We start from the raw sequence: 27,640 nt of genomic DNA, 5'->3' as shown, positions 1-27,640 counted from the left end.
CATCAAAATTGTTGATGCACAGAGGCTAGGAAAAACTCCCTAAAAAGGGAAGAAACCTAGAGAGGAACTAGGCACTGATGGTGTCTACTTCTGTCTGTGCCAAGTGAACAAAATGTAGTAATTATTAAATTAATGTGGGCTCAGTCTGTAAAACATAATCCAGGTCAGATGCATGACCAGCTGGACATGGACTGGGACAATCGGGGGAGGTCAGTGAAGTGGTAGCTACGTCAGTTACTTGACCTGCAACACAACCAGGAGGACTTTGGACAGGGACAGTTACGAGTCTTTTGGGCTGGGTAGTCCTGAGTTGTGGTCCAATACCTCATATCCTTCTAAGTTTAAAAGGTGTAGGAGACAAGGACATCTTAGCGCGGGCATTCCTTAGATTTATAAAGGACTTACAATGAAGGGGAACTGACCCTACTCCCCCAGGCACAATAATATAGCAGCATAAGACCTTGGGGCTGAGACAGGGGGGTCCAGTGACACTGTGGTGACCCCGGACAGGGTTAGGTTTATTATTTTTATTTCAACACCATGTTGATATTATTATTATATCTTTATTTCAAAATCATGTTATTATTTATTGTTATTATACCTTTATATCAAAACCATATTATTATTATTCCTTTACTGCAACACCATTTTATTATTATTACTATTATACCGTAATTCAACACAATGTTGATATAATTGTTATTATTATTATTATTATACCTTTATTTCAACACCATTTTGTTATTGTCATTATGATTGCCTTAATTTCAATACCATGTTGATAGTATTATTACTATTATACCTTTATTTCAACACAATGTTTTTATTATTATTATACCTTTATTTCAACACCATGTTGTTATTGTTATTATGATTATGCCTTTATTTCAACACCATGTTGTTATTGTTATTATGATAATGCCTTTATTTCAACACCATGTTGTTATTATTATTAGTATTATACTAGCTTTGTTTCAACACCAAGTTGTTGTCCTTCAAGGTATTGAGTCTCTTGTGTAGGTTCATGTTTTACTGCATTCATAATGTACAACCTTTCCTTCATATAGGAAGCTGCACAGTTATTAATCCAGGCAATTGTTGTCATGTCTGATTGCAATACTCCAAACACATCTGAATCAAACAGTCAAATAATTCTTAAGCAGACTAATTATTTAGGGGCAGCATCTAGTCATGCAGTTAGAATTATTAAAGATGCCTTCATCCTAACTCCAAGAGGATTCAGGACTCGATGTTGAGAAGTAGTCGTTAGCGTGGCGAGGCAAGGAAACAATATTAGATTACTGATCCCTTAAACCCTAACCATGCCAGCCAATTGCACCACCCTCCTAGGGCTCCCTGGGGTGAACTCAGAGCAGGATTCAAACCCTGTTCTTGGAGTGACTGCAGTGACTTTACTGCTGCTTTGTTACAAGGCCAAGTAGATTTTTTTTTGTAAGAATCAAAATATGCAATATTAGTGCTTGTTGTATATAACTGGTCAAAATATGATCAAATTCCAAATTCTATGTCTGTCAACCGCACTACAGCTTCACATTTCCTTCACTAGCAGAAAGGAGATGGAGCAGCGATGAAGCGCCATCTGGTGTCCAGTCCAAGTACAAGTCCCTAATCAAAAGATTTGAACGTTGGGAGAGACTTATGATCATCTCATATTACATACATTTTTAACTTGTCCCTGTCTTCAAATGACATACCAGATGTTTGGAAATCAGCCCACGTGCTGCCCCTGCTGAAAGGGGGGGACCCCTCCATTCTCGATAATTAACGGCCAATCTCTAAATTGTCTGTACTTGCAAAGGTCCTAGAGTCTTTAGTAAATACCCAACTTAAAGGCTTCCTACAAAATCATAACATACTTTGCCCAGAACAGTCAGGCTTTAGGGCTAAGCATAGTACCATTACAGCAGCTACTAAGGTGCTTGATGACATCATCTGTGACCTCGATCATAAGATGAGCTGTGCTGCCCTGTTTATTGACTTGTCAAAAGCCTTTGACACAGTTGATCACTGTATCCTGCTCAAGAGGCTCCGGGACATTGGCTTGGGGACTAAGGCAGTTGATTGGTTCAGAAACTATCTCGCCAACAGAACACAAACTGTAGTTGTGGATGGGCATAGTTCTGCCCCACTGGGGGTCCAGCAAGGTGTCCCTCAAGGGTCTATTCTTGGTCCGGTCTTGTTTACCATTTACATAAACACTATCGCCTCTGTAGCAGATAATGGCAAAATACACCTCTATGCAGACGACACCGTACTATATTGTTCTGCACCCACCCTAGCTCTAGCTTATCAATCACTACAGCAGTCTTTTAATTTATTGCAGGCTGCCTTCATTGAACTTAGACTGGTATTAAATACTGGTAAAACAAAGGTGATGCAGTTCACAAAGTCTCGCATAGTACCCGTATCAACCGCCCTAGCCATTTCCACACTGGATGGGAAGTGTGTTGAAAATGTTTCATCTTATAAATATCTTGGTCTGTGGATTGATGAAAAGCTAACCTTCAAAGTTCATATTGATAAATTAGTGAGAAAGCTGAGAGTAAAGCTTGGCTTTTATTTTAGAAATAAATCCTGTTTTACACTTCAAGCTAGGAAGAAATTGATCAGTGCCACTTTCTTACCAGTCTTGGACTATGGGGATGTTATTTATATGCATGCTGCCTCTACCATGCTGCATGCACTTGACACAGTCTACCATGGTGCATTACGATTTATTACTAATGCCAAGACACGCACTCATCATTGTCATCTTTATGAGGCGACTGGTTTTAGCTCTTTAGGTCTGCGTAGATGGTTCCATTGGCACATTTTTATTTATAAAGCTATCAATGGTATTTTACCCAGCTATCTTATTAGCTTGTTAACCAGGAAACATTCCATTTACAATCTCCGCTCCAATAACATTCTGACTCTGAATATCCCACGTGTAACAACTGAATTTGGTAAGATTGCTTTTAGTTATGTTGCTCCTTGGTGTTGGAATTTGCTCCAAAAAGTTTTGCAGCTTTCTGTTTTTATCCCACTTGAACATTTTAAACAATTACTTAGGCAATCCAAATCTGAACAATGCGCATGTTTTAAATAACCCCTTTATGTTATTTTTAATAATTTCATATGTTTTGTAAATTAATTTTGTTGTTGTGACTGTTTCTGTGATTCTGTGTAATTTGTGTAACTGTTGCCCCAGGGCTCCCTTGTAAAAGAGATTTGATTATCTCAATGGGACATCCCCTGGTAAAATAAAGGATTAAAAAAAATAAAATAAATAAATAAATAAATTCTCTAAGTGTGATTCACGAAACTGTCGCACCTGGTCGAAATGAGTGTAGATGTCACTGCAGATTGATTAATCAGATAAAGTAGTGGACGCCGGAACACCAATTTGCATGTTATTCAATGCATTTCCTTATTTTCTGTGAAGTTTAAACATGACTAATGATAATTAGACCTCCATTCTCTGTCCGTGATGCTGAAATGTATATTATATATATATTTTTATCATACTCTTCAACTGTGTGGAATCTAAAACTAAAATCCAGAAAATCACATTGTATGATTTTTAAGTAATTAAAATGTGATTTTCTGGATTTATGTTTAAGATTCCATCTCTCACAGTTGAAGTGTACCTATGATACAAATTACAGACCTCTACATGCTTTGTAAGTAGGAAAACCTGCAAAATCGGCAGTGTATCAAATACTTGTTCTCCCCACGGTATGTTGATAGGCCTGAGTGACTCAGGAAAAGCGAGGCAAAGCAAGGTAATTTGTCTAGCGCATTACATACAGAAAGGCATTTCAAACCTTACAAAAGCATGAACAACAGCAATAAGAGAAAATACAGAATAAAGTGAAATAAAGGAATAATTCTATAATAGCCTAGGGTAGTAATACAATATTTAATATTGTGGAATGTTGTTATGTGTTATATTCCTTGTCATCTTATTTTATATTACCTATTACTATTGTAATTGTGGTTGTTGTTACTGAGGTTGATTATGATTGTTGTTGATAATGATGGTCTTATTGTGAATCAAGCATGATCTTATATTTTTGACATTGGTTTACACGGTCTCCGACCAGACGTGAGTTTGATCGTAAGGATACGACAAAGATAATATTGACGAATACCATCTCTGTCTGTGAAATGATCGTACGATCACCTTAAGATCAAATGTGAAGGTACGCATGTTTCATGAATCAGGGTCAATGTCATGACATGTTAGAAAGTCTTTATCACCTCTAACAGTGGTGTCAAACTGAGCATGCAGTTCATCAAATACATCAAACCCACTCTTATGGTATAAAGCCATTTCTTCTCATTTTCACATGGTTTTAGTAAGGACAGTTAACCCCACAACAAACATTTAAAGTAGTATGGTGACGAAACGTGTAATCCATGAATAAGGAACAGGGATTTCTGGGTTAAGTTTTAGAAAACTAAAACGTGTGTGTTTTTTTAGGACTAGTATTGTATCTTCTCAGTGTAAATAAGCAAGAGAGTAGAGGACAGACTAAACTCTTCTCCTCTCTACCCTGTTTTTTTTACTATTCTCATCCTCATGTTTTTTCTCTATTCTCTTGTCATAGAAGGTTGTTTGACTTACATTAATAACAAAAAGGCAGACCCCAAAACTCATATTTCATAGTTTTTATTTGAACTCTCTGCACTTCACTACAACCCACACATTAAGAGAAGAGCAACTATTTAATTCCATCTACTTAAGCTGAGCTCACTGTCTGTTTGTCTGTCCTTTTGTCTAGTGGTATCTGTCTGTCTCTCAGTATCTGTATACATTGGTCTTCAGGTCTTATTGTCCAGGGCATAGCTGAGTTTTTGGGGGTCTGGACAGCTGGGCTCCAGGGGGTCGAGACTGTTATTCCTCCCCAACATAAAAGTTCTTGGCTGGGGTGTCTGTCCCTGCAGCCCCCTGCTCCTCCTGGTGGTCTTGATGGGTCTCCTTCTGTTGCGGGGGGTCGGATAGGTTTCGGAGTAGTGGCTTAGGTCTGGCACCTCCTGTCAGGGACAGGTCAGAGGTCAGGCATTTCTCATTGGGAATTGTGCTCTGGAGGAATGTTCTGTCAATTGAAAATGTATATGATCAAAAGCTAATACATAATTAGGAATATGACAACCTGTCAACATGCTCATTTGGAATTATGTGGAATCATTTAAGGTAATTTAATTAATGTAATGTTTTGGTAAAAGGATTCCAGGCACAGAGTGAAAGGACAACAAAAGGGTTTACTAACAAAACTGTTAAAAAGGCAGGAAGCAGACAGGCAAAAACACAAAACACACAATGGCAGGCAAGAGACACACACAATAACTTGGGAAAGGGCTGACAGAACTGGTTAAACTAAATAGGGTGCTAACGAGGGCTAACAACAAACAGGTGAAGACAATCAGAACAAAACAGACAGCCTACATTCAAAAAGAAAGGAAATCAAAACAGAACACCATTAGGTAATTGCAATTATTGTTCATAATTTCACAAGTGCAAATCTCATAAGATTAAAATGTATACTATTGAAAAAAGAATCAGATCTCTTTTTCATGTTATAAATTGTGTTATTCCAGTCTGGAAATGATCCTATGTCAGGATCTTAAAGTATTTTCCATGTTTACTCTTGAAAGTAAATTCAACAATGTTTGATAGTGTGTCAGATTTACAGTTGTGCTCAGAAGTTTGCATACCATGGAAGAAATTGTGAAATGTTGGCACTGATTTTTTAAATATGACTGATCATACAAAAAACTGTCTTTTATTTAAGGATAGTGATCATATGAAGCAATTTATGATCACATAGTTGTTTGGCTCCTTTTTAAATCATAATGATAACAGAAATCATCCAAATGGCCCTGATCAAATGTTTACATACCCCTGAATGTTTGGCCTTGTTACAGACACACAAGGTGACACACACAGGTGAAAATGGCAATTAAAGGTGAATTTCCCACACCTGTGGCTTTTAAAATTGCAATTAGTGTCTGTGTATAAATAGTCAATGAGTTTGTTAGCTCTCATGTGGATGTACTGAGCAGGCTATATACTGAGCCATGGGGAGCAGAAAATAATTATCAAAAGACCTGCGTAACAAAATAATGGAACTTTATGAAGATGGAAAAGGATATAAAAAGATATCCAAAGCCTTGTAAACGCCAATCAGTACTGTTCAATCACTTATTAAGAAGTGGGGGGATCTCTTGAAACCAAGCCAAGGCCAGGTAGACAAAGAAAAACCCACAGGTAACCTCTGGAGAAAAACAGGCTGATCTGGAAAAAGACAGTGTGGTTGTTTCAAGGAGCACAATACGATGATACTTGAATAAAAATGAGATGCATGGTCGAGTTGCCAGAAAGAAGCCTTTACTGCGCTAATGCCACAAAAAAGCTTTACTGCGCCAATGCCACAATATTCTCAACAACACCTTGACACGCCTCACAGCTTCTGGCACACTGTAATTTGGAGTGACGCGACCAAAATAGAGCTTTATGGTCACAACCATGTTTGGAGAGGGGTCAACAAGGCCTATAGTGAACAGAATACCATCCCCACTGTGAAGCATGGTGGTGGCTCACTGATGTTTTGGGGTGTGTGAGCTCTAAAGGTATGGGGAATCTTGTGTAAATGTATGGCAAAATGTTATACTGACAGACAATTTGCATTCTTCTGCACGAAAGCTGCGCATGGGATGCTCTTGGACTTTTCAGTACAACAATGACCCTAAACACAAGGCCAAGTTGACCCTCCAGTGGTTACAACAGAAAAAGGTGAAGGTTCTGGAGTGGCCCTCACAGTCTCCTGACCTTAATATCATCGAGCCACTCTGGGGAGATCTCAAACATGCAGTTCATGCAAGACAACCAAAGACTTTGCTTGACCTAGAGGCATTTTGCCAAGACGAATAGGCAGCTATACCACGTCTGCAAGAATTTGGGGCCTCATAGACAACTATTACAAAAGACTCCATGCTGTCATTGATGCTAAAGGGGGCAATACAAAGTATTAAGAACTAAGGGTATGCAGACTTTTGAACAGGGGTCAGTTCATTTTTTTCTCTGTTGCCATGTTTTGTTTTATGATTGTCCCATTCTGTTATGACCTACAGTTGACTGTGAATCCCATAAGAAATAAAAGATGTGTGTTTTGCCTGCTCACTCATGATTTCTTTACAAATGGTACATACAACTCTGGAAAAGATTAGGAGACCACTGCACTTTTTGTCTTTCCTTTCCATAAAAGTTGAAAAGGAAAGTTTTGAGTGAGGAACAGATGGGTTAAAATTAAGAGACCACTGCAAATTGAATGCTTCTGTTCCTAACTCAAAACCTTCCTTTTTGACGTTTTTGGAAAGGAAAGAAAGAGGTGCAGTGGTCTCCTAATTTTTTCTGTAGCTGTATTACCAATTCTGCAAACTTTTGAGCACATCTTGCATCTTTATTTAAGAACAGCACTCAAATTGTATTGCTTTTTCTAATCATTTCTAATCATTTTCAGTGTGATTTTGCCAGGGGAGTTCACAGATTTATAATTGTAAGCTAAACTTGGGCTAGCTTCCCGCATAGTGACTAATCAGATGTGACTAACCTTGTTCGATGTGGTAACATCTGATTGGGAAATACCATTACTACAAACCCGATTCCAAAAAAGTTGGGACACTGTAAAATTGTGAATAAAAACAGAATGCAATGATGTGTAAGTTTCAAATTTCAATATTTTATTCAGAATACAACATAGATGACATATCAAATGTTTAAACTGAGGAAATGTATCACTTAAAGGGAAAAATAAGTTGATTTTAAATTTCATGGCATCAACACATCTCAAAAAAGTTGGGACAAGGCCATGTTTACCACTGTGTGGCATCCCCTCTTTTTTTTATAACAGACTGCAAACGTCTGGGGACTGAGGAGACAAGTTGCTCAAGTTTATGAATAGGAATGCTGTCCCATTCTTGACTAATACAGGCTTCTAGTTGCTCAACTGTCTTAGGTCTTCTTTGTCGCACCTTCCTCTTTATGATGTGCCAAATGTTTTCTATGGGTGAAAGATCTGGACTGCAGGCTGGCCATTTCAGTACCCGGATCCTTCTTCTATGCAGCCATGACATTGTAATTGATGCAGTATGTGGTCTGGCATTGTCATGTTGGAAAATGCAAGGTCTTCCCTGAAAGAGACGACGTCTGGATGGGAGCATATGTTGTTCTAGAACTTGGATATAACTGTCAGCATTGATGGTGCCTTTCCAGATGTGTAGGCTGCCCATGCCACACTCATTCATGCAACACGATACCATCAGAGATGCAGGCTTCTGAACTGAGCGCTGATAATAACTTGGGTTGTCCTTGTCCTCTTTAGTCCGGATTACTTGGCGTCCCAGTTTTCCAAAATGAACTTCAAATTTTGATTCGTCTGACCACAGAACACTTTTCCACTTTGCCACAGTCCATTTGAAATGATCTTTGGCCCAGAGAAAACGCCTGCGCTTTTTTGACCTATAGAGTTTTAGCCAGCAACGGCAAATGGCACGGTGGATTGTGTTCCCCAACAATGTTTTCTGGAAGTATTCCTGAGCCCATGTTGTGATTTCCATTACAGTATCATTCATGTATGTGATGCAGTGCCGTCTGAGGGCCCGAAGATCACGGGCATCCAGTATGGTTTTCCGGCCTTGACCCTTACGCACAGAGATTGTTCCAGATTCTCTGAATCTTTGGATGATATTATGCACTGTAGATGATAACTTCAAACTCTGCAATTTTTCTCTGAGAAACTATTTTTTGCCGCAGCATTGGGGGAATTGGTGATCCTCTGCCCATCTTGACTTCTGAGAGACACTGCCACTCTGAGAGGCTCTTTTTATACCCAATCATGTTGCCAGTTGACATAATAAGTTGCAAATTGGTCCTCCAGCTGTTCCTTATCTGTACATTTAACTTTTCCGACCTCTTATTGCTACCTGTCCCAACTTTTTTGGAATGTGTAGCGCTCATGAAATCCAAAATGAGCCAATATTTGGCATGACATTACAAAATGTCTCATTTTCAACATTCGATATGTTATCAATATTCTATTGTGAATTAAATATAAGTTTATGAGATTTGTAAATTATTCCATTCCTTTTTTACTCACAATATGTACAGTGTCCCAACTTTTTTGGAATCGGGTTTGTAAATTATCTTCTTGTGGTTGCTAGCTAGATAGACAGGGTTTGGTTTACAAAAGTTAGCTAGCTACAGGCAGCATCAGTGGCTGAATATCCTCCAGATATAAAATATACAAGAACATGTTTAACTTTTGATCCATTATTTATTGAAGCCAAAATAAGTGTTATTATGAATACCTGTCTCCTTTAAACAACAAGTCTGTGTTTTAAGACAACAGGAAGTGGATGGCAGGAATTGTTTTTACATTCTAGGTCCTATGAAACAAAAATGTATTGCCAGATCGGACAATAAATCTTGAAGGTCATCATAAACAAAACTGTAAGGATTTGTTAAGGATTAGTGGTAATACCTTAAACATCACCAATCAGGCTTAAGAGGATATGTCTGTACTGTACCTGTGTTGGACCTGCCAAGTACGACACCTCCCCTCTCTGTCCCACCTGGCTGCTCATCCTCAACCTGAAGGAGACATAGACACACTGTGACCAAGTCAACAGCTGCAGGATCTGGACTCCCCGTCTGTCTCATTAAAATATGTATTCTCCCCTCGGAGATGTAACCCAACCCAACACAACACAACCCAACCCAACCAATGCTGAGTGACCAAAAAACTCTCAACACAATCCAACACAACCCAACCCATGCTGAGTGACCAGAAAACTCTCAACACAACCCAACACAACCCATGCTGAATGACCATAATATTTTTAACACAACCAAACCCAAGCCAAGCACACCCAACACAACCCATGCTGAATGACCAGAAAACTTTCAACACAACCAAACCCAAGCAAACCCAACTCAACCCAACCCAAACCATGCTGAATACCAGAATAATTTCAAAACAACCCAACCCAACCCATGCTGAATGACCAGAATACTCCCAAAACAACACAACTAACTAAAAGTCAACCCAACCTAACACATGCGGAGTGACCAGAAATACATCGTAACCCAATCCAAAACTACAGCACTCGACACATTTAAATTGAAACACTCAGCACAACACAACTCTACTTTACACAATACAATTCAACCTAAATCAACAACACAATACAATGAAACACAACACAACTCTACCTTACACAATACAATACAATACAACTCAACTTAAATCAACAACACAATACAATGAAACACAACACAACTCTACCTTACACAATACAATACAATTCAACCTAAATCAACAACACAATACAATGAAACACAACACAACGCGCTTCGTCAGGTTCCTAGGAGGGTTATACAGTTAGGTCAGGAAATAATTGGACACAAGTTTTGTTAAACACCCGGCCTTAAAACCCAAGGAGCAAACAACAGTAGTGTAGAATTTCAGTGGCTAGGAAAAACTCCCTAAGAAGTCCAATTGGAATAATTAATAAATGCATGTGGGCTAAATCCAGAGTCTATTTAAATTTAGACTAGGTCAGAAGTATGACCAGGTGGACAAGGACATGGACAGCAACGGGCCCTATACATTTATTTTTCTTTCTTTCTCTAAGATAACAATTAACTGTGATTAAAAATGATAATACAGGTATGTATTGTATATGAATATAAATATTATAATTTAATTGTAGAAATCACTATTTTAGTAAGATTACGCTAAATGGAGCAAGCTAACTCACTGAATTTGGTATGCTAACAGTAGCATAGTACTACAGAGGCTACAATTTGTGGACAAAAGCTACCCAACATTGCCATCTGCTGATTATATACAGTAATTACGCTTTTTGACGAAAACGCGTTATTTCACACGTTGTGCGCAACATTAATTCATACTTTACTGTAGCAAGCTAGCTGAGACTGTTAATTTAAGAAACAAACAGATTTTGGATACTATAAAGTTACGTAGCTCCACAGCAACAGTTAGGCTAGATTAGCTTTCTTGTTCATTGATTAAAAACATTGTATGGAAAGTTAAGTATCTTATTATACATTTTTACAGTATTACTGATGGGTGAACAATGTTTCCCACCTCCTTTGTATCATTTAGCATTTTTCTGGACCAAATTATTGTTGCACAAAATACCACCATGAACAGTGTTAAGTGGCTTGACTTTTCCAAACTGGTCCCAGGTAAGATTTCTTCATCAATTAAGCAGGTAAAAGCTCTGGAGTTGATTCCAGGTGTGGAATTCACATTTTGAAGCTGTGGTCAAAGAATCTCTCAATACAAGTGAAACAGGCCATCCTTACAGTGGGGAGAACAAGTATTTGATACACTGCTGATTTTGGAAGTTTTCCCACTTACAAAGCATGTAGAAGTCAGTAATTTTTATCATAGGTACTATTCAACTGTGAGTGACGGTACAGAAACCTTTGTTTGCAATTACAGAGATCATATGTTTCCTGTAGTTCTTGACCAGGTTTGCACACACTGCAGCAGGGATTTTGGCCCACTCCTCCATACAGACCTTATCCAGATCCTTCAGGTTTCGGGGCTGTCGCTGGGCAATACGGACTTTCAGCTCCCTCCAAAGATTTTCTATTGGGTTCAGGCCTGGAGACTGGCTAGGCCACTCCAGGACCTTGAGATGCTTCTTACGGAGCCACTCATTAGTTGCCCTGGCTGTGTGTTTCGGGTCGTTGTCATGCTGGAAGACCCAGCCACGACTCATCTTCAATGCTCTTACTGAGGGAAGGAGGTTGTTGACCAAGATCTCGCGATACATGGCCCCATCCATCCTCCACTCACTATGGTGCAGTCGTCCTGTCCCCTTTGCAGAAAAGCATCCCCAAAGAATGATGTTTCCACCTCCATGCTTCATGGTTGGGATGGTGTTCTTGGGGTTGTACTCATCCTTCTTCTTCCTCCAAACACGGCGAGTGGAGTTTAGACCAAAAAGTTCTATTTTTGTCTCATCAGACCACATGACATTCTCCCATTCCTCCTCTGGATCATCCAGATGGTAATTGGTAAACCTCAGACGGGCCTGGACATGCGCTGGCTTGAGCAGGGGGACCTTGCGTGCACTGCAGGATTTTAATCCATGACGGCGTAGTGTGTTACTAATGGTTTCCTTTGAGACTGTGGTCCCAGCTCTCTTCAGATCATTGACCAGGTCCTGCCATGTAGTTCTGGGCTGATCCCTCACCTTCCTCATGATCATTGATGCCCCACGAGGTGAGATCTTGCATGAAGCCCCAGACCGAGGGAGATTGACCGTCATCTTGAACTTCTTCCATTTTCTAATAATTGCGCCAACAGTTGTTGCCTTCTCACCAAGCTGCTTGACTATTGTCCTGTAGCCCATCCCAGCCTTGTGTAGGTATACAATTTTATCCCTGATGTCCTTACACAGCTCTCTGGTCTTGGCCATTGTGGAGCGGTTGGAGTCTGTTTGTTTGAGTGTGTGGACAGGTGTCTTTTATACAGGTAACGAGTTCAATCAGGTGCAGTTAATACAGGTAATGAGTGGAGAACAGGAGGGCTTGTTAAAGAAAAACTAATAGGTCTGTGAGAGCCGGAATTCTTACTGGTTGGTAGGTGATCAAATACTTATGTCATGCAATAAAATGCAAATTAATTATTTAAATATAATACAATGTGATTTTTTTGATTTTTGTTTTAGATTCTGTCTCTCACAGCTGAAGTGTACCTATGATAAAAATTACAGACCTCTACATGCTTTGTAAGAAGGACCTGCAAACCTGCAAAATCGGCAGTGTATCAAATACTTGTTCTCCCCACTGTAGGCTGCAAAAAAACATCAATCAGAGAGATAGCAGGAACATTAGGAGGGGCCAAATCAGCAGTTTGGTACATTTTGAGAAAAAGAACACACTGATGAGCTCTGCAACAAAAAGGCCTGGACGTCCATAGAAGACACCAGTGGTGGATGATCGTAGGATCCTTTCCATGGTAAAGAAAAACCCCTTCCCAACATCCAGTCAAGTGAAGAACACACTCCAGGAGGTAGGCATATCATTATCCAAGTCTACCATAAAGAGAAGACTTCAGGAGAGCAAATACAGAGGGTTCACCACCAGGTGCAAACCATTCATAAGCCTCAAGAATAGAAAGGCCAGATTAGACTTTGACAAAGAACATCTAAAAAAGCCAGCCCCGTTCTGGAACAGCATTCTTTGGAAAGATGAAAGTAAGATCAACCTGTACCAGAATGATGGGAAGAAAAAAATATGGAGAAGGCTTGGAACAGCTCATGAAGCATACCACATCATCTGTAAAACACGGTGGAGGCAGTGTGATGGCATGGGCATGAATGGCTTCCAGTGGCACTGGGTCACAAGTGTTTATTGATGAAGTGAGAGAAGACAGAATCAGTCAGATTAATTCTGAGGTTTATAGGGATGTATTGTATGCTCAGATTCAGACAAATTCACAAAGTTGGCACTTCACTTTACAGATGGACAATGACCCAAAATGTACTGCGAAAGCAACCCAGGTGTTTATTAGGGCAAACCCGATCGAGCATGCATTTCACTTGCTGAAGACAAAAGGCAGAAAGACTCACAAACAAACAACAACTGAAGACAGCTGCAGTAAAGGCCTGGCATTTGGTGAAGTCCATGCATTCTCAAGGATTCTCAAAGTATTAGAAATGAACATTTTATTTATGATTGTGTTAATTTATCCAATTACATTTGAGCCCCTGATATAAGGGGACTGTGTATGAAAATGGTTGCAATTCCTAAACAATTCATATGATATTTTTGTTCAACCCTTAATTGCACTTCAACTGCATCTCAGTTGTTTCATTTCAAATCCATTGTGGTGGCGTACAGAGCCCAAATTATGAAAATTGTGTCACTGTCCAAATATTTCCAGACCTAACTGTAAGGTTGAATTGAGGAATGTGTTATGCTATGCACAGTTGGTGTTACCTGTGACCAGGGTGAGTGTTTCCCTCCCAAACTCTGATGTCTTCTGAGGGGTTTCCTGCCTTCTGCAGCAGGGGTTCCATGTAGTGTGTGTCTACTGTAGGCTGGGATTTGCTGTAGGTGAGCACACACATGCAAACTCAGAGAGTGGCGTCAACATATACACACACAACAAATTAGATAAACAATGCAAAGATATCAAATGTTTTTGTTTTTGTCCTTTACTTGGAATGTCTTTGTCATGAATGGGGTTTGGAAAGTATCTTTAAGAGTTTATTTTAATATATGTACAAAACTAAATGACCACCCTGTGGGGGTGGTCATTTGAAGAGCTATTTAAACGGTGCAGTTTTTTTCCGTATAACCTTTTGTAAGATATTCACATCGGCAAACATATGGTGAATGTTTGATAAGGCCACCTTGGTCACAACCTCCAACTAGAAGGGCACAAACAGTGGAATTGTAAATCATATCAAGCCTGATTGAATACTAATATCTAAGTTCCTCAACTTGTTCTCCCACTGACAAAAAATAGAATCAAGATGTTCTGCATGTTTTGTGTACAGTCTGGCAGGTTTATTGATTGTTACACTGATTGGTTTATTGATTTATACACTTGTATTGATTTATTAATTAGTGTAAATGTTGGAAAACAGACTCTGGTTACCTTGTTGTTGAAGCTGTGGAGGTTTCTGGTGAGGATTCGCCTGATACTGTCCATCTCCTCTAAGAGATGTGGTCTGGTCTGACACCTAACATCTACACTGGGGAAGACAGAAGAGGAATAAAAAAAGGAGAGAGGGATCAGAAAAGGAAATGAGAGAAAAGGCAAGGTGAGTTGAAGAGCATAGAGGAAAGGAGAGAGGAGAGGAGATTTGAGTCTAACTGTGTTATATGTTCCTCATCTGCTCTCTCATCTCTCCTCTCCAGTTCCTGATAGACCCTGACAATGCTGCTCCTAGCCTGACGCTCCTCACGGATCAGGAACCGGCACAGGTACCGCTGGTTAAACTGTTCAAACCTACAGAGAGAGAGAGAGACAGGTAACGGTTGTGAGACAGATTTTTACTGTCCATTAACCTGTTGAAACCTACAGAAAGACAGAGCTGCAGAGACACAGTCAGATAATCAAAGAGTGAAGGCTTGAGATGACTGTCACTAATAGGTATCTGCTGCCCTCTATTGGTCAAATGAAGAACTGAGTGGTTAGGGCCTCAGGTCTCTGAGGTGTCTGAGGTATTTGGGGTCTCTGAGATATCAGGTCTCTGAGGTATCTGAGGTGTTTGGGGTCTCTGGTATCTCAGGTCTCTGAGGTATCTGAGGTGTCTGAGGTGTTTGGGGTCTCTGGTATCTCAGGTCTCTGAGGTATCTGAGGTGTCTGAGGTGTTTGGGGTCTCTGAGATCTCAGGTCTCTGAGGTATCTTAGGTGTCTGGAGTTTTTGGGGTCTCTGAGATCTCAGGTCTTTGAGGTATCTGAGGTGTCTGGGGTCACTGAGATCTCAGGTCTCTGAGGTGTCTGGGGTCTGAAGTGTTTGGGTTCTGGGGTGTCTGAGGTGTTTGGGTCTTTGAGGTCTCAGGGCTCCAATGTGTCTGGGGTGTCTGGCATGTCTGTGGTGTCAGGGGTCTTTGAGGTCTCAGGTCTCTGAGGTATCTATGGTGTCTTGGGTCTCTGGTCTTACTTGTCTTTCCAGTAGTGTTGTCCCCAGTAGCCAACGACATCCTCAATACCTGCAAGCAAATGGTCCAAGAGCTAGGTGGAGGGAGAAGGTGGAGGAGGTGGAGAGAAAAGGTGGAGGAGGTGGAGGGAGAAGGTGTAGAAGGTGGATGGAGAAGGTGGAGGGAGAAGGTGGAGAAGGTGGAGGGAGAAGGTGGAGAAGGGGGAGAAGGTGGAGGGAGAAGGTGTAGAAGGTGGATGGAGAAAGTGTAGGGAGAAGGTGTAGGAGGTAAAGGGAGAAGGTGGAGGGAGGAGGTGTAGGAGGTAAAAGGAGAAGGTGGAGGGAGGAGGTGTAGGGAGGAGGTGTAGGGAGGAGATGGAGGAGGTGGAGGGAGAGGGCAATTACAATTTGTCTTGCATTGACTTTGAAAATGATTAGATTTTACTATTTGTACATAAAAGGTTAATAGGTTGAATGTGACAAAACTGGAGAAAAATATTGGAAACAAACTATATTTGTAAAATATAGTGTTTGTCACCCTGCTGTGTATCTCCTCGCTGACAGTTGGCAGATTTCTCTTTCTCCTCTTGACCTCCAAAAGCTCTACCAATGGCTTGATGGTCATCCCCTACACACACACACACACACACACCAACACACAAATGTGAGTAATCTGGTCTCTTATGGCTAACTAACTCCTAGGAGACTGGGAGTAATCTGGTCTCTTAAACTCTGTGGGCTACTGACTGGGGTTTGAATCCTGTCTGACACACAAACAGACACACACACACACACACACAGTGCACCTGAACAAAGACTGTGAAGAGGATGACTACTATGGTGGTGGTGATGAAGAGTCTCTTCTTGGGAAAGTCATCAATTAGGAAGACGAGCGAGAAGCAGATTGCCCCTCGCAGACCACCATAGGCAATGATAAACTGGTCTCTGAATGTTACCACATTACGCCTGACCTTGTTCACCACTGCTGTTAACAGGATTACACCTGTAGAAGAGAAGAGGAGAGGAGGGGAAAGGAGGGGAGGGGGAGTAGGGGAGAGGAGGGGGAGTAGGGGAGAGGGAGCAGGGGAGAGAAAGGGAGGGGAGAGGAAAGGAGAAAAGTTAACTCCAACATTCCCTCCACTGTCCTTGTCGCCATTTAGTTTTCTCTATGTCTGTAGATTTGAGCCACAGTAGTGTTCCATCAGTAGTGGTGAGTCTCGGGTTGGTGTCTGAAACTGTGAGGTATCAGAGAGTATTTAGATATTCTTATACACACTGGCACCACATGTTAGGATAAAGATTAACTTTAGTAAACAGACGCGTCGACGGGAACTATCTGACGCGTCGACGGGAACTATCTGACGCGTCGACGGGAACTATCTGACGCGTCGACGGGAACTATCTGACGCGTCGACGGGAACTATCTGACGCGTCGACGGGAACTATCTGACGCGTCGACGGGTACTATCTGACGCGTCGACGGGTACTATCTGACGTGTCAACGGGAACTATCTGACGCGTCAACGGGTACTAACTGACGCGTCAACGGGTACTATCTGACGTGTCAACAGGAACTATCTGACGTGTCAACAGGTACTAAATTACGTGTCAACAGGTACTAAATTACGTGTCAACAGGTACTATCTGACGTGTCAACGGGAACTATCTGACGTGTCAACGGGAACTATCTGACGTGTCAACGGGAACTATCTGACGTGTCAACAGGAACTATCTGACGTGTCAACGGGTACTAACTGACGTGTCAACAGGAACTATCTGACGTGTCAACAGGAACTAAATTACGTGTCAACAGGTACTAAATTACGTGTCAACAGGTACTAAATTACGTGTCAGCAGGAACTATCTGACGTGTCAACAGGAACTAAATTACGTGTCAACAGGTACTAAATTACGTGTCAGCAGGAACTATCTGACGCGTCGACGGGTACTATCTGACGCGTCGACGGGTACTATCTGACGCGTCGACGGGTACTATCTGACGCGTCGACGGGAACTATCTGACGCGTCGACGGGAACTATCTGACGCGTCGACGGGAACTATCTGACGCGTCGACGGGAACTATCTGACGCGTCGACGGGAACTATCTGACGCGTCGACGGGAACTATCTGACGCGTCGACGGGAACTATCTGACGCGTCGACGGGAACTATCTGACGCGTCGACGGGTACTATCTGACGCGTCAACGGGAACTATCTGACGCGTCAACGGGTACTATCTGACGCGTCAACGGGAACTATCTGACGTGTCAACGGGTACTATCTGACGTGTCAACAGGAACTATCTGACGTGTCAACAGGTACTAAATTACGTGTCAACAGGTACTAAATTACGTGTCAACAGGTACTAAATTACGTGTCAGCAGGAACTATCTGACGTGTCAACAGGAACTATCTGATGTGTCAGCAAGAACTATCTGACGTGTCAACAGGAACTATCTGACGTGTCAACAAGTACTAAATTGTGTTTCAACAGGAACTAACTGACGTGTCAACAGGAACTAACTGACGTGTCAACAGGAACTAACTGACGTGTCAACAGGAACTAACTGACGTGTCAACAGGAACTGACGTGTCAACAGGTACTAACTGAAGTTTCAATAGGAACTAACTGACCTGTCAACAGGAACTAACTGACCTGTCAACAGGAACTAACTGACACGTCAACAGGAACTAACTGACACGTCAACATGAACTAACTGACATGTCAACATGAACTAACTGACGTGTCAACAGGTACTAACTGATGTTTCAATAGGAACCAACTGACGTGTCAATAGGAACTAACTGACGTGTCAACAGCAACTAACTGACACGTCAACAGGAACTAACTGACACGTCAACATGAACTAACTGACACGTCAACATGAACTAACTGACGTGTCAACAGGTACTAACTGATGTTTCAATAGGAACCAACTGACGTGTCAATAGGAACTAACTGACGTGTCAACAGGAACTAACTGACGTGTCAACAGGAACTAACTGACCTGTCAACAGGAACTAACTGACCTGTCAACAGGAACTAACTGACCTGTCAACTGGAACTAACTGACCTGTCAACAGGAACTAACTGACCTATCAACAGGAACTAACTGACGTGTCAACAGGATGAAATCAGTATCCAGATCAGAATCAATGCCAAATCAGGATTTCAAACCTGTCCCAATTAGGAGTAGTGATGAGATCTACAGTAGCCTTACAGCACACACCTTGAACGTTAATTTGTAGCGAGCCTGTATGTACACACATTTAAGTCATCTCTATACATGTCAGGTATTAAAGTGAAGCTCCTTACAGAGTTCCTGTAAGTTCTAGAATGTTAAAATAGCAATAATCTGATTATAAATATCTCCCCAAAAAGAATTGTATTTGAGGCAAATCTCTCGCTCGACCCTAAGCGTCATCAATGAATCACATTTATTTTATGAATACTTTTTTACCACAGCAGTTGTCATAGTAGTTATACAGTTACCCGGTCTATGTTCTCATAATCTCCATGTCTACCGGCACAGCCAGAATAGGACAGGCCACCCCTCAGAGCATATGTCTGTGTACCTGTAGCTCTCCAGGGGAGACAGAGCAGCAGTGTGTCTGTGTACCTGTAGCTCTCCAGGGGAGACAGAGCAGCAGTGTGTCTGTGTACCTGTAGCTCTCCAGGGGAGACAGAGCAGCAGTGTGTCTGTGTACCTGTAGCTCTCCAGGGGAGACAGAGCAGCAGTGTGTCTGTGTACCTGTAGCTCTCCAGGGGAGACAGAGCAGCAGTGTGTCTGTGTACCTGTAGCTCTCCAGGGGAGACAGAGCAGCAGTGTGTCTGTGTACCTGTAGCTCTCCAGGGGAGACAGAGCAGCAGTGTGTCTGTGTACCTGTAGCTCTCCAGGGGAGACAGAGCAGCAGTGTGTCTGTGTACCTGTAGCTCTCCAGGGGAGACAGAGCAGCAGTGTGTCTGTGTACCTGTAGCTCTCCAGGGGAGACAGAGCAGCAGTGTGTCTGTGTACCTGTAGCTCTCCAGGGGAGACAGAGCAGCAGTGTGTCTGTGTACCTGTAGCTCTCCAGGGGAGACAGAGCAGCAGTGTGTCTGTGTACCTGTAGCTCTCCAGGGGAGACAGAGCAGCAGTGTGTCTGTGTACCTGTAGCTCTCCAGGGGAGACAGAGCAGCAGTGTGTCTATCTGTGTACCTGTAGCTCTCCAGGTGAGACAGAGCAGCAGTGTGTCTGTGTACCTGTAGCTCTCCAGAGGAGACAGAGCAGCAGTGTTGAACAGACGAAGGCCCAGCTCCACATGTGAACATCCTGGAGGATCAATACAATGGTAGATTTTTGATTGTTTATTACATCCAGTGAACTCCAAAAGTGTCATGACAGTGACACGCATTTGTTTGACTTTGGATTTGAAATGAGTGCAGAATGTCAGCATCCATTTGAAGGTATTCACATCCATATCAGATAACACATTTAGAGATATCTGTTTTGATATCTGTCTTGTGGACACTATGATATGAATATGGTGAGCATCTCATAGATGAAGAGATTGATCAATAAGAGAGGGAGGGGGGTATATAAGTTTAGTCACCTGTATTGTGGAAACTCCCAGGAATATAAAGATGAGCGTCTCAGAGACAGAACTCCACATCTTCAAGAAGTACTGGATACTGGTGTTACTGCGTTCAGACAGGTTGGCCTCGACGTACTGCTTCATGGTGACTGCACATGTCACAATACTGAACATACACACACAATGTCACAATACTGAACATACACACACAATGTCACATTACTGAACATACACATGAAATACCATGACACTAAACACACACACGTCACAATACTGAACATAGGCACACAATGTCACAACACTAAACATACACACAATGTCACAATACTGAACACACACACACAATGTCAAGATACTGGATACACACATGTCACGATACGGAACACACACACACAATGTCACATTACTGAACACACATACACGCTGTCACAATAATGGACACACACAATGTCATGATACTGAACACACATACAATGTCAGAAAAGTGGACACAGACATACACAATGTCACAATACTTAACACACACATGCAATGTCACGATACTAGATACACACACAATGTCACGATACTGAAGAAACACAAACACAATGTCACGATACTGGACACACACACACAATGCCACAATACTGAACACACCCAAACAATGTCACGATACAAAAGAGACACACACACACACACACACAATGACACCATACAGATTACACCCCCACCCGTGACTCTGTTACGTACGCCATAATGCCAGACAGGTGTAACATCTCAGAGGTGAGGTAGGACAGGTAGGAGTAGAGGAACACAAACAGGGGGGCGATGACCTGAGCTCGGGAGGTGAAGCGTGATGTCAGAGCAGCCACCAGGCCGAAGAACAGGCCCACCCCTAAACCCCCAAGCCCCACCCCCAACACCCTACAGCCACCCAGCAACACATCCACCCCTGTCACCACCGGCAACCGCAGGAATGACTCAAACAACTTGTACAGCACCTGGTGACGAACAGGTGGAGGATGGAGAAGGGGTAGGATGGATTGAGGAAGAGGGAGGAAGACAAAGGTAGATTAAGGAATTATAGGATACCATCAGCCTTTACCACAGTGACATCACTGTGGACGTGATTCTCTGCATTCAGTTTTCTGTTCCAGAACGTTACAGTATTCAAGCCCTTGGACTCCACATTGAGTTTTTGCCACTGATCAGCCAACACAGTATCACAGGATTTCGTGACATCTACACAAATTCCGTATTACAAAATCGCGACATGCACATGTAAAAGGCATTTTTTTCATGTACAGGTCACGATTTTCTTAATAATTTGTGTCATATATGGATCTAGTTTTAATGTATATTACATGACTCTCATCATAATTTCAACAACAGCTTCAGTTTTTCGTGTGTATTACACAATCGTCTTTATGATGCATTTAATGCAAAACATCGGCAGTTGATCCCACATTTACCATAGCCAGTTGGCACAAAAAATGCAAGATATTTATTTGGAACATATTTGATCTGGGAAGGGATGGGAACACATTTCAGGCTGCGTAACGATGGTCTCAGTACTGACTACTTGTGAGGTAACAGAAGAATTAGCAATTAATTATTTCACTACGACTCCTGCAGAAAAATTGTGTCATGTACATGAAAAGTAGTAACATTTGGTATGAGGTTCACCATAGGAAGAAAACTGTGTCTTACACACGAAAAAACGCCCTTTTACATGTGCATGTCACAATATTTTAATAAGAAATGTGTGTAGATGTCACAAAACCTGTGATACTGTGTTGGATCAGCAAAAAAAGAAAGGGACATTTTTTATTTACAAATTGTTCTAAATTAATTACAAACACAAACAGAGACCAATGTATTGCATAAGTATTCATCCCCTTTAGTCATATTTTGGTAGAAGCACCTTTGGCAGCAATTACATAAATTAGTATTTTTGGATAAGTATCTATCAGCTTTACACATCTGGACACAGACATTTTTGCCCCTTCATATTTGCAAAATTGCTCAAGCTCTGCAATTTCACTCTTTTCACATATTTTAACTGGATTGAGGTCCGGGTTTTGACTTGGCCACTGACACTGACCTTTTTCTTTTTAAGCTATAGAGTGTGTCTTTGGCCGTATGTTTGGGTTCATTGTGCTGCTGGAAGATGAGTGTCAGGTTTTCTCTGTATTTTGTTGCATCCATTTTGCTCTGTATCTTCACAAGTGTTCCAGGCCCTGATGCAGCGAAACATCCCCATAGCAAGATGCTGCCACCACCATGCTTCATGGTACGTATGGTGTTCTCAGGATGTGGTGCAGTGTTAAGTGGGTGCCAAACATAGAGCTTAACGCTGAGTCCAAAAGGTTCTACTTTGGCCTCATCACACCACACATTCTTGGCCACAGTCTCCCACATGCCTTCCGGTAATTTAGCCAAGATTTAATATCAGTTGTTTTCTTCTTGCCATGCTCTCACAAAGGCCACTTTTGTGAAGCACCCAGGTTCAACCGTGGAAGACTGTAACTCCTTCAGGATTGCCATAGGCCTCTTAGTGGCCTCCCTGACTAGTGACCTCTCTGACTAGTGACCTCTCTGACTAGTGGCCTCCCTGACTAGTGGCCTCCCTGACTAGTGGCCTCCCTGACTAGTGGCCTCCCTGACTAGTGCTCTTCTCACCCTCCTCCCTAATTACATGACTTCTAAAGACAAATGGTTACACCACAACTCATTAAGCTAATTACATGACTTCTAAAGACAAATGGTTACACCACAACTCATTCAGCTAATTACATGACTTCTAAAGACAAATGGTTACACCACAACTCATTCAGCTAATTACATGACTTCTAAAGACAAATGGTTACACCACAACTCATTCAGCTAATTACATGACTTCTAAAGACAACTGGTTACACCACAACTCATTCAGCTAATTACATGACTTCTAAAGACAAATGGTTACACCACAACTCATTCAGCTAATTACATGACTTCTAAAGACAACTGGTTACACCACAACTCATTCAGCTAATTACATGACTTCTAAAGACAACTGGTTACACCACAACTAATTTGGGTGTGTCTACTATAAAGTGTGAATTCTTGCATACTTGAATCCTTGTAATTAATTTAAACCAATTTCCAGGTTTTATTTTTCTGTTTTACGCCGTGTTGATTAGTGGCAAATAATTCTAATTATATAAATGTATTTCAGTTTGTAATTCAGTGAATTATGGAAATGTCCAAGTGGGGTGAATACTTTCGAGAGCGACTAACTGAACAATGACTGGCTTGGGTGGGTTAAGAGTCATTCCATCTCAGAAAGCACAAAAAAGAGGACACACGATATCTTGCATTGTTCTGAAATCATCTAGTTAGAGGTTGCCAGTATATAAAATCCAACATTATGGTTTAGAAGAGAGAGGTAAGGTAGCCTCTCATCACAATTTACCAATCAAGAGGTTAATTGGCCAAAGGTTAGGCTTGGGAGTAGTGATGGACTGGATGATTGGAATTGCAGATGCTGTGGGTGGTGGAAACATGGACGTAACGATACACCTCTTGCATCCAAGTTATCCAGAAAGGTAGTTCCATGAGCATAAAGAGACGACGTATCAACATGCTCTGTATTATTTCCACTGAATGGAGCCACATGACTGCAATGGAGTAGTGGTTATCAGACCTCTCCGGGGACTGGTGGTCCTCTTGCCATATGATGTTTTAGAAAAGTCATATATTTTTCTATAGAAAGAATTTCCAAACGATCTTAAATGGTGTCTGTCAAGGCTAATTGAAATGACCCTTAGGAAACATATTTCAGAGGCTTCCATCCACAGCCTGTCTGATACATCAAGCAGTCTTCCATCCGCAGCCTGTCTGATACATCAAGCAGTCTTCCATCCGCAGCCTGTCTGATACATCAAGCAGTCTTCCATCCGCAGCCTGTCTGATACATCAAGCAGTCTTCCATCCGCAGCCTGTCTGATACATCAAGCAGTCTTCCATCCGCAGCCTGTCTGATACATCAAACAGTCTTCCATCCACAGCCTGTCTGATACATCAAACAGTCTTCCATCCACAGCCTGTCTGATACATCAAACAGTCTTCCATCCACAGCCTGTCTGATACATCAAACAGTCTTCCATCCACAGCCTGTCTGATACGTTGTTCAATACAAAATATTTCTGGAGCATATCATGGAACATGTCAACATTTCTAGTTTATTGAAGTACCCCTTTAAGTGTAACATGCCCCCTACCCCCCGCCACCCCTTTTGTCTTTACCACGGTAACAGCATCGTTGAGTAGTGATTCTCCAAACACCAATATATGGAGCTGTTCATTAACGTGGATCTCCTGGAAGACAGACAGAACAGCTACCGGATCCACGGCCGCTATTAGAGAGCTGAACAGCAGGCAGTGGAGTAGAGACACGTCCCCTAGAGAACCAGATGCCAACAAACACACACCGTACAGACAGACACCGATACCCAACACATTCCACAGCGTCCCCAGCACCGCATACCTACACACACACACACACACATCAGAAACAAATGAATATGTACAGATATATCCATATTGTTTTATCATTAAAGTTCTACTTTTCAAGGCGACGTGTTGTACTGTTAGGGTTTTTATAGTGTTAAGGTTATATAAAAGAAAATCACCAAAAGTTCAAGATGGAGGAAGTAACATTCTGTGCATAGCTTTCTGCTTGTATGTATTTTTGAATTCATCACCTCAAGTTGGTCTTAGTGGAAGAGATCATATTATTTTATGAATTACCTTAGAAAACACTATGGGAGTTAGAATCAAATGGAACTGTAATTTTGACTGTAATATTCGGAGTGAGCCCCTTAATATTACAAAAGAGAAGCTAACCAGCTAGTAGCCTACAACACTAGATGCAATGTTTCTTAAATAAGCTAGCTATCTAACTACTTAGTAACATTATTTCATGTTTTAATGAAGTAGGTACTGCCTTATTCTGCTACAAGTCAGTGCGCATTACAAAGACAGCTCAGCGGCACTGACTGTTCCTCTGATTTGTGTTTGGGTGGACAAGACACCTGATTGGTGGTTGAGTGGACTGGACACCTGATCGGTGATTGGGTGGACCAGACATTCGGGGGTTAGGTGTTGTGGCTGATAAAATGTTACCAAGACAATGCCAGTCACTCCAGGAATTTTCACACTTTACCTAAAATCACAATTATAAACGCAACATCTTTACATTCCTTATAGTACCATTCCATTGGGTAGGAAAAGAAAAATAGAGAGAGGCATGTACACTGAACAAAATTATAAACACAACACTTTTGTTTTTGCCCCCATTTATCATGAGCTGAACTCAAAGATCTAAGACTTTCTCTATTTTTCACAAAAGGCCTATTTCTCTCAAATATTGTCCAGGTCTGGTGGACATTCCTGCAGACAGCATGCCAATTGCACACTCCCTCAAAACTTACGACATCTGTGGCATTGTGCTGTGTGATGGAACTGCACATTTTAGAGTGGCCTTTTATTGTGGCCAATCTAAAGCACACCTGTGCAATAACCATGCTGTCTAATCAGCATCTTGATATGCCACAACTGTGAGGTGAATGGATTATCTCGGCAAAGGAGTAGTGCTCACTAACACAGATGTTGACAGATTTGTGAACAATATTTGAGAGAAATAGGCCTTTTGTGTAAATAGAGAGTCTTAGATCTTTGAGTTCAACTCATGATAAATGGGGCAAAAACAAAAGTGTTTCATTTATAATTTTGTTCAGTATATTTTCATTGTTTGTACCAGAGGATGGTTCCAAGGTTCTCGAAGAACAATTTTCCTGGTAGGAAGTAACCAGCGTCAAGGACGATGGGTGGGAGCAAAAACAGGAAGAAGGCGTCTGCACTCAGGGTGGGAGGAGCAGAGTGACGTACACCATAGATAACTCCGCCCACCAGGAGGCCCACCATGATGAGGAGACAAGACTCTGGAACTACTGCTGGGAGACGCCCTGACCAATGAAACCCTGGGAGACAGCGGAGATCTCGTGTACATGGTGATTATATCACTAATGACAGTAAATACATTTGACATGGTATTAATATTACTAATGACACTAAAAACATTTGACATGTTAATAATCTCACTAATGACACTAAAACCATTCTATATGTTAATAATCACACTAAATATATTCTACATGGTATAAATATTACTAATGACAGTAAATAAGTGGATGACATTCTCCTCTCATTTTGTGGATGACATTCAACTCTATGTAACTAAGCACCAAACCAGTATCCTAGTTATTCTAGACTTGACCATTTTATTTGGGATTACATCTCTACAGTCCCAAAGTTACATGACTACTACAACTCTAATCTCCAAATTGAAATATTACAAAATATGTATAATTCTACATGTTCACCTCTCTTAACTGTTTGTGTTCCTGGTTTACAATACATGTGGGAACAAGAAGGTCTCACAAAGATAGTTAAACCAGGTTTTATCCAATGGACAAAGAGAAAAGCTTTTTTGGGCTTAGGTTTCAGGTAACGCTTACAAATGGGATTAAATTGGATTCGTTTTAGGCACTAGCGGTGTGTTAGGTTTAGGTGTTAGGGTTAGGTTTAGGCATAGGATAAAGATTAGGAGTTAGGATTAAGTTTAGGCATAACGGTTAGGTTATTGAGGTTAAGGTTAGGGAATAATTTTGCTGGTGCCCACAAGGATAAAAACCAATGTGTGTGAGAAACCAGAGCAGATGTATACCCAGTTTGGCGAGGGAAGCCAGCATGATCCAGAGGACGATCTCAAATGGAGCCTGAACATGATAATAGTCCACACTGAACACCCTGAGAGCCATTGGGACATCCAGGGACAGGCCACCCTTGCTGCTGTTCGACCCCAGCCCAGAGGCTTTCTCCTGGCGGACAAACGGCTGGGCAGGAGGGGTCAAGGACAGACAAGAACCCAGGCAGAGTAAAAGCAGCACAGCATGAGTACACCGTCCATCCATGTTGCCACCATACTAGGAGAGAAAGGGAATGGAAACGGTGAGAGCGAGGGGACAGGACTGTCCAAACTGCCTAGAGTTGCTAGCCTAAGGCTGCTAATGTGAACAGGAATTCCTGAGCTGGCATTGCTACTCAACCAGCAGTAATAGTTCTATACACACACACACACACAGTGGGGACTGATAAGAGTTTACTACTTCTGTGGGCACTTTGGGTCCCCTCATGGGTCTGAACAAACCCCATTTTGGTTTTCTATCCTTGTGAGGACCTGGAATCCACAACCCTAACCTCAAAAAGCTAACCTTAACCCAAAGTCCTAATACTAACCTTATCCCTAGCTCTAAACCCTAATACTAACCTTAACTCTAAACCATAA

The 27,640-nt window shown here is 41.6% G+C and overlaps 1 protein-coding gene across 5 annotated transcripts; it reads right to left on the bottom strand.

The window, feature by feature from the left end:
• Positions 1 to 4,691: 4,691 nt before the first annotated feature.
• LOC105007785 (sodium/hydrogen exchanger 2) lies at positions 4,692 to 27,509 on the bottom strand. 5 transcript variants are annotated; one of them, XM_013131282.3, is made up of 15 exons: positions 27,020 to 27,509; positions 26,051 to 26,273; positions 24,538 to 24,778; positions 20,999 to 21,249; positions 20,288 to 20,435; positions 19,938 to 20,007; positions 16,503 to 16,699; positions 16,235 to 16,324; positions 15,721 to 15,791; positions 14,928 to 15,062; positions 14,709 to 14,805; positions 14,407 to 14,478; positions 14,045 to 14,155; positions 9,592 to 9,655; positions 4,826 to 5,040 (listed from the first exon to the last, which is right to left on the bottom strand). In XM_013131282.3, exons 1-15 carry the CDS (start codon positions 27,264 to 27,266, stop codon positions 4,901 to 4,903), a joined length of 2,157 nt encoding a protein of 718 aa, XP_012986736.1. In that variant the 5' UTR covers positions 27,267 to 27,509; the 3' UTR covers positions 4,826 to 4,900. The 5 variants fall into 5 exon arrangements, with proteins under 5 accessions (XP_012986735.1, XP_019901296.1, XP_034147554.1 ...); XM_013131281.3 differs by lacking the exon at positions 9,592 to 9,655 and having other exon boundaries at positions 4,692 to 5,040; XM_020045737.2 differs by lacking the exon at positions 9,592 to 9,655 and having other exon boundaries at positions 4,692 to 5,040; positions 26,051 to 26,246.
• Positions 27,510 to 27,640: the final 131 nt, after the last annotated feature.

The sequence above is a fragment of the Esox lucius genome, chromosome 4 (genome assembly GCF_011004845.1).
Source record: "Esox lucius isolate fEsoLuc1 chromosome 4, fEsoLuc1.pri, whole genome shotgun sequence".
NCBI lineage: Eukaryota > Metazoa > Chordata > Actinopteri > Esociformes > Esocidae > Esox > Esox lucius.
This window is presented reverse-complemented; position numbering and strand designations above follow the sequence as displayed.

Coding starts and splice junctions, on each gene's coding strand:
- LOC105007785 (XM_013131281.3), bottom strand. CDS start 27,266: ATGGATGGACGGTGTACTCATGCTGTGCTGCTTTTACTCTGCCTGGGT. Junction 26,274..27,019: donor GGCTTCCCTCGCCAAACTGG/GTATACATCTGC, acceptor GCTGTCTCCCAG/GGTTTCATTGGTCAGGGCGT. Junction 14,156..14,406: donor ATGTGAATATCTTACAAAAG/GTTATACGGAAA, acceptor GCTCACCTACAG/CAAATCCCAGCCTACAGTAG.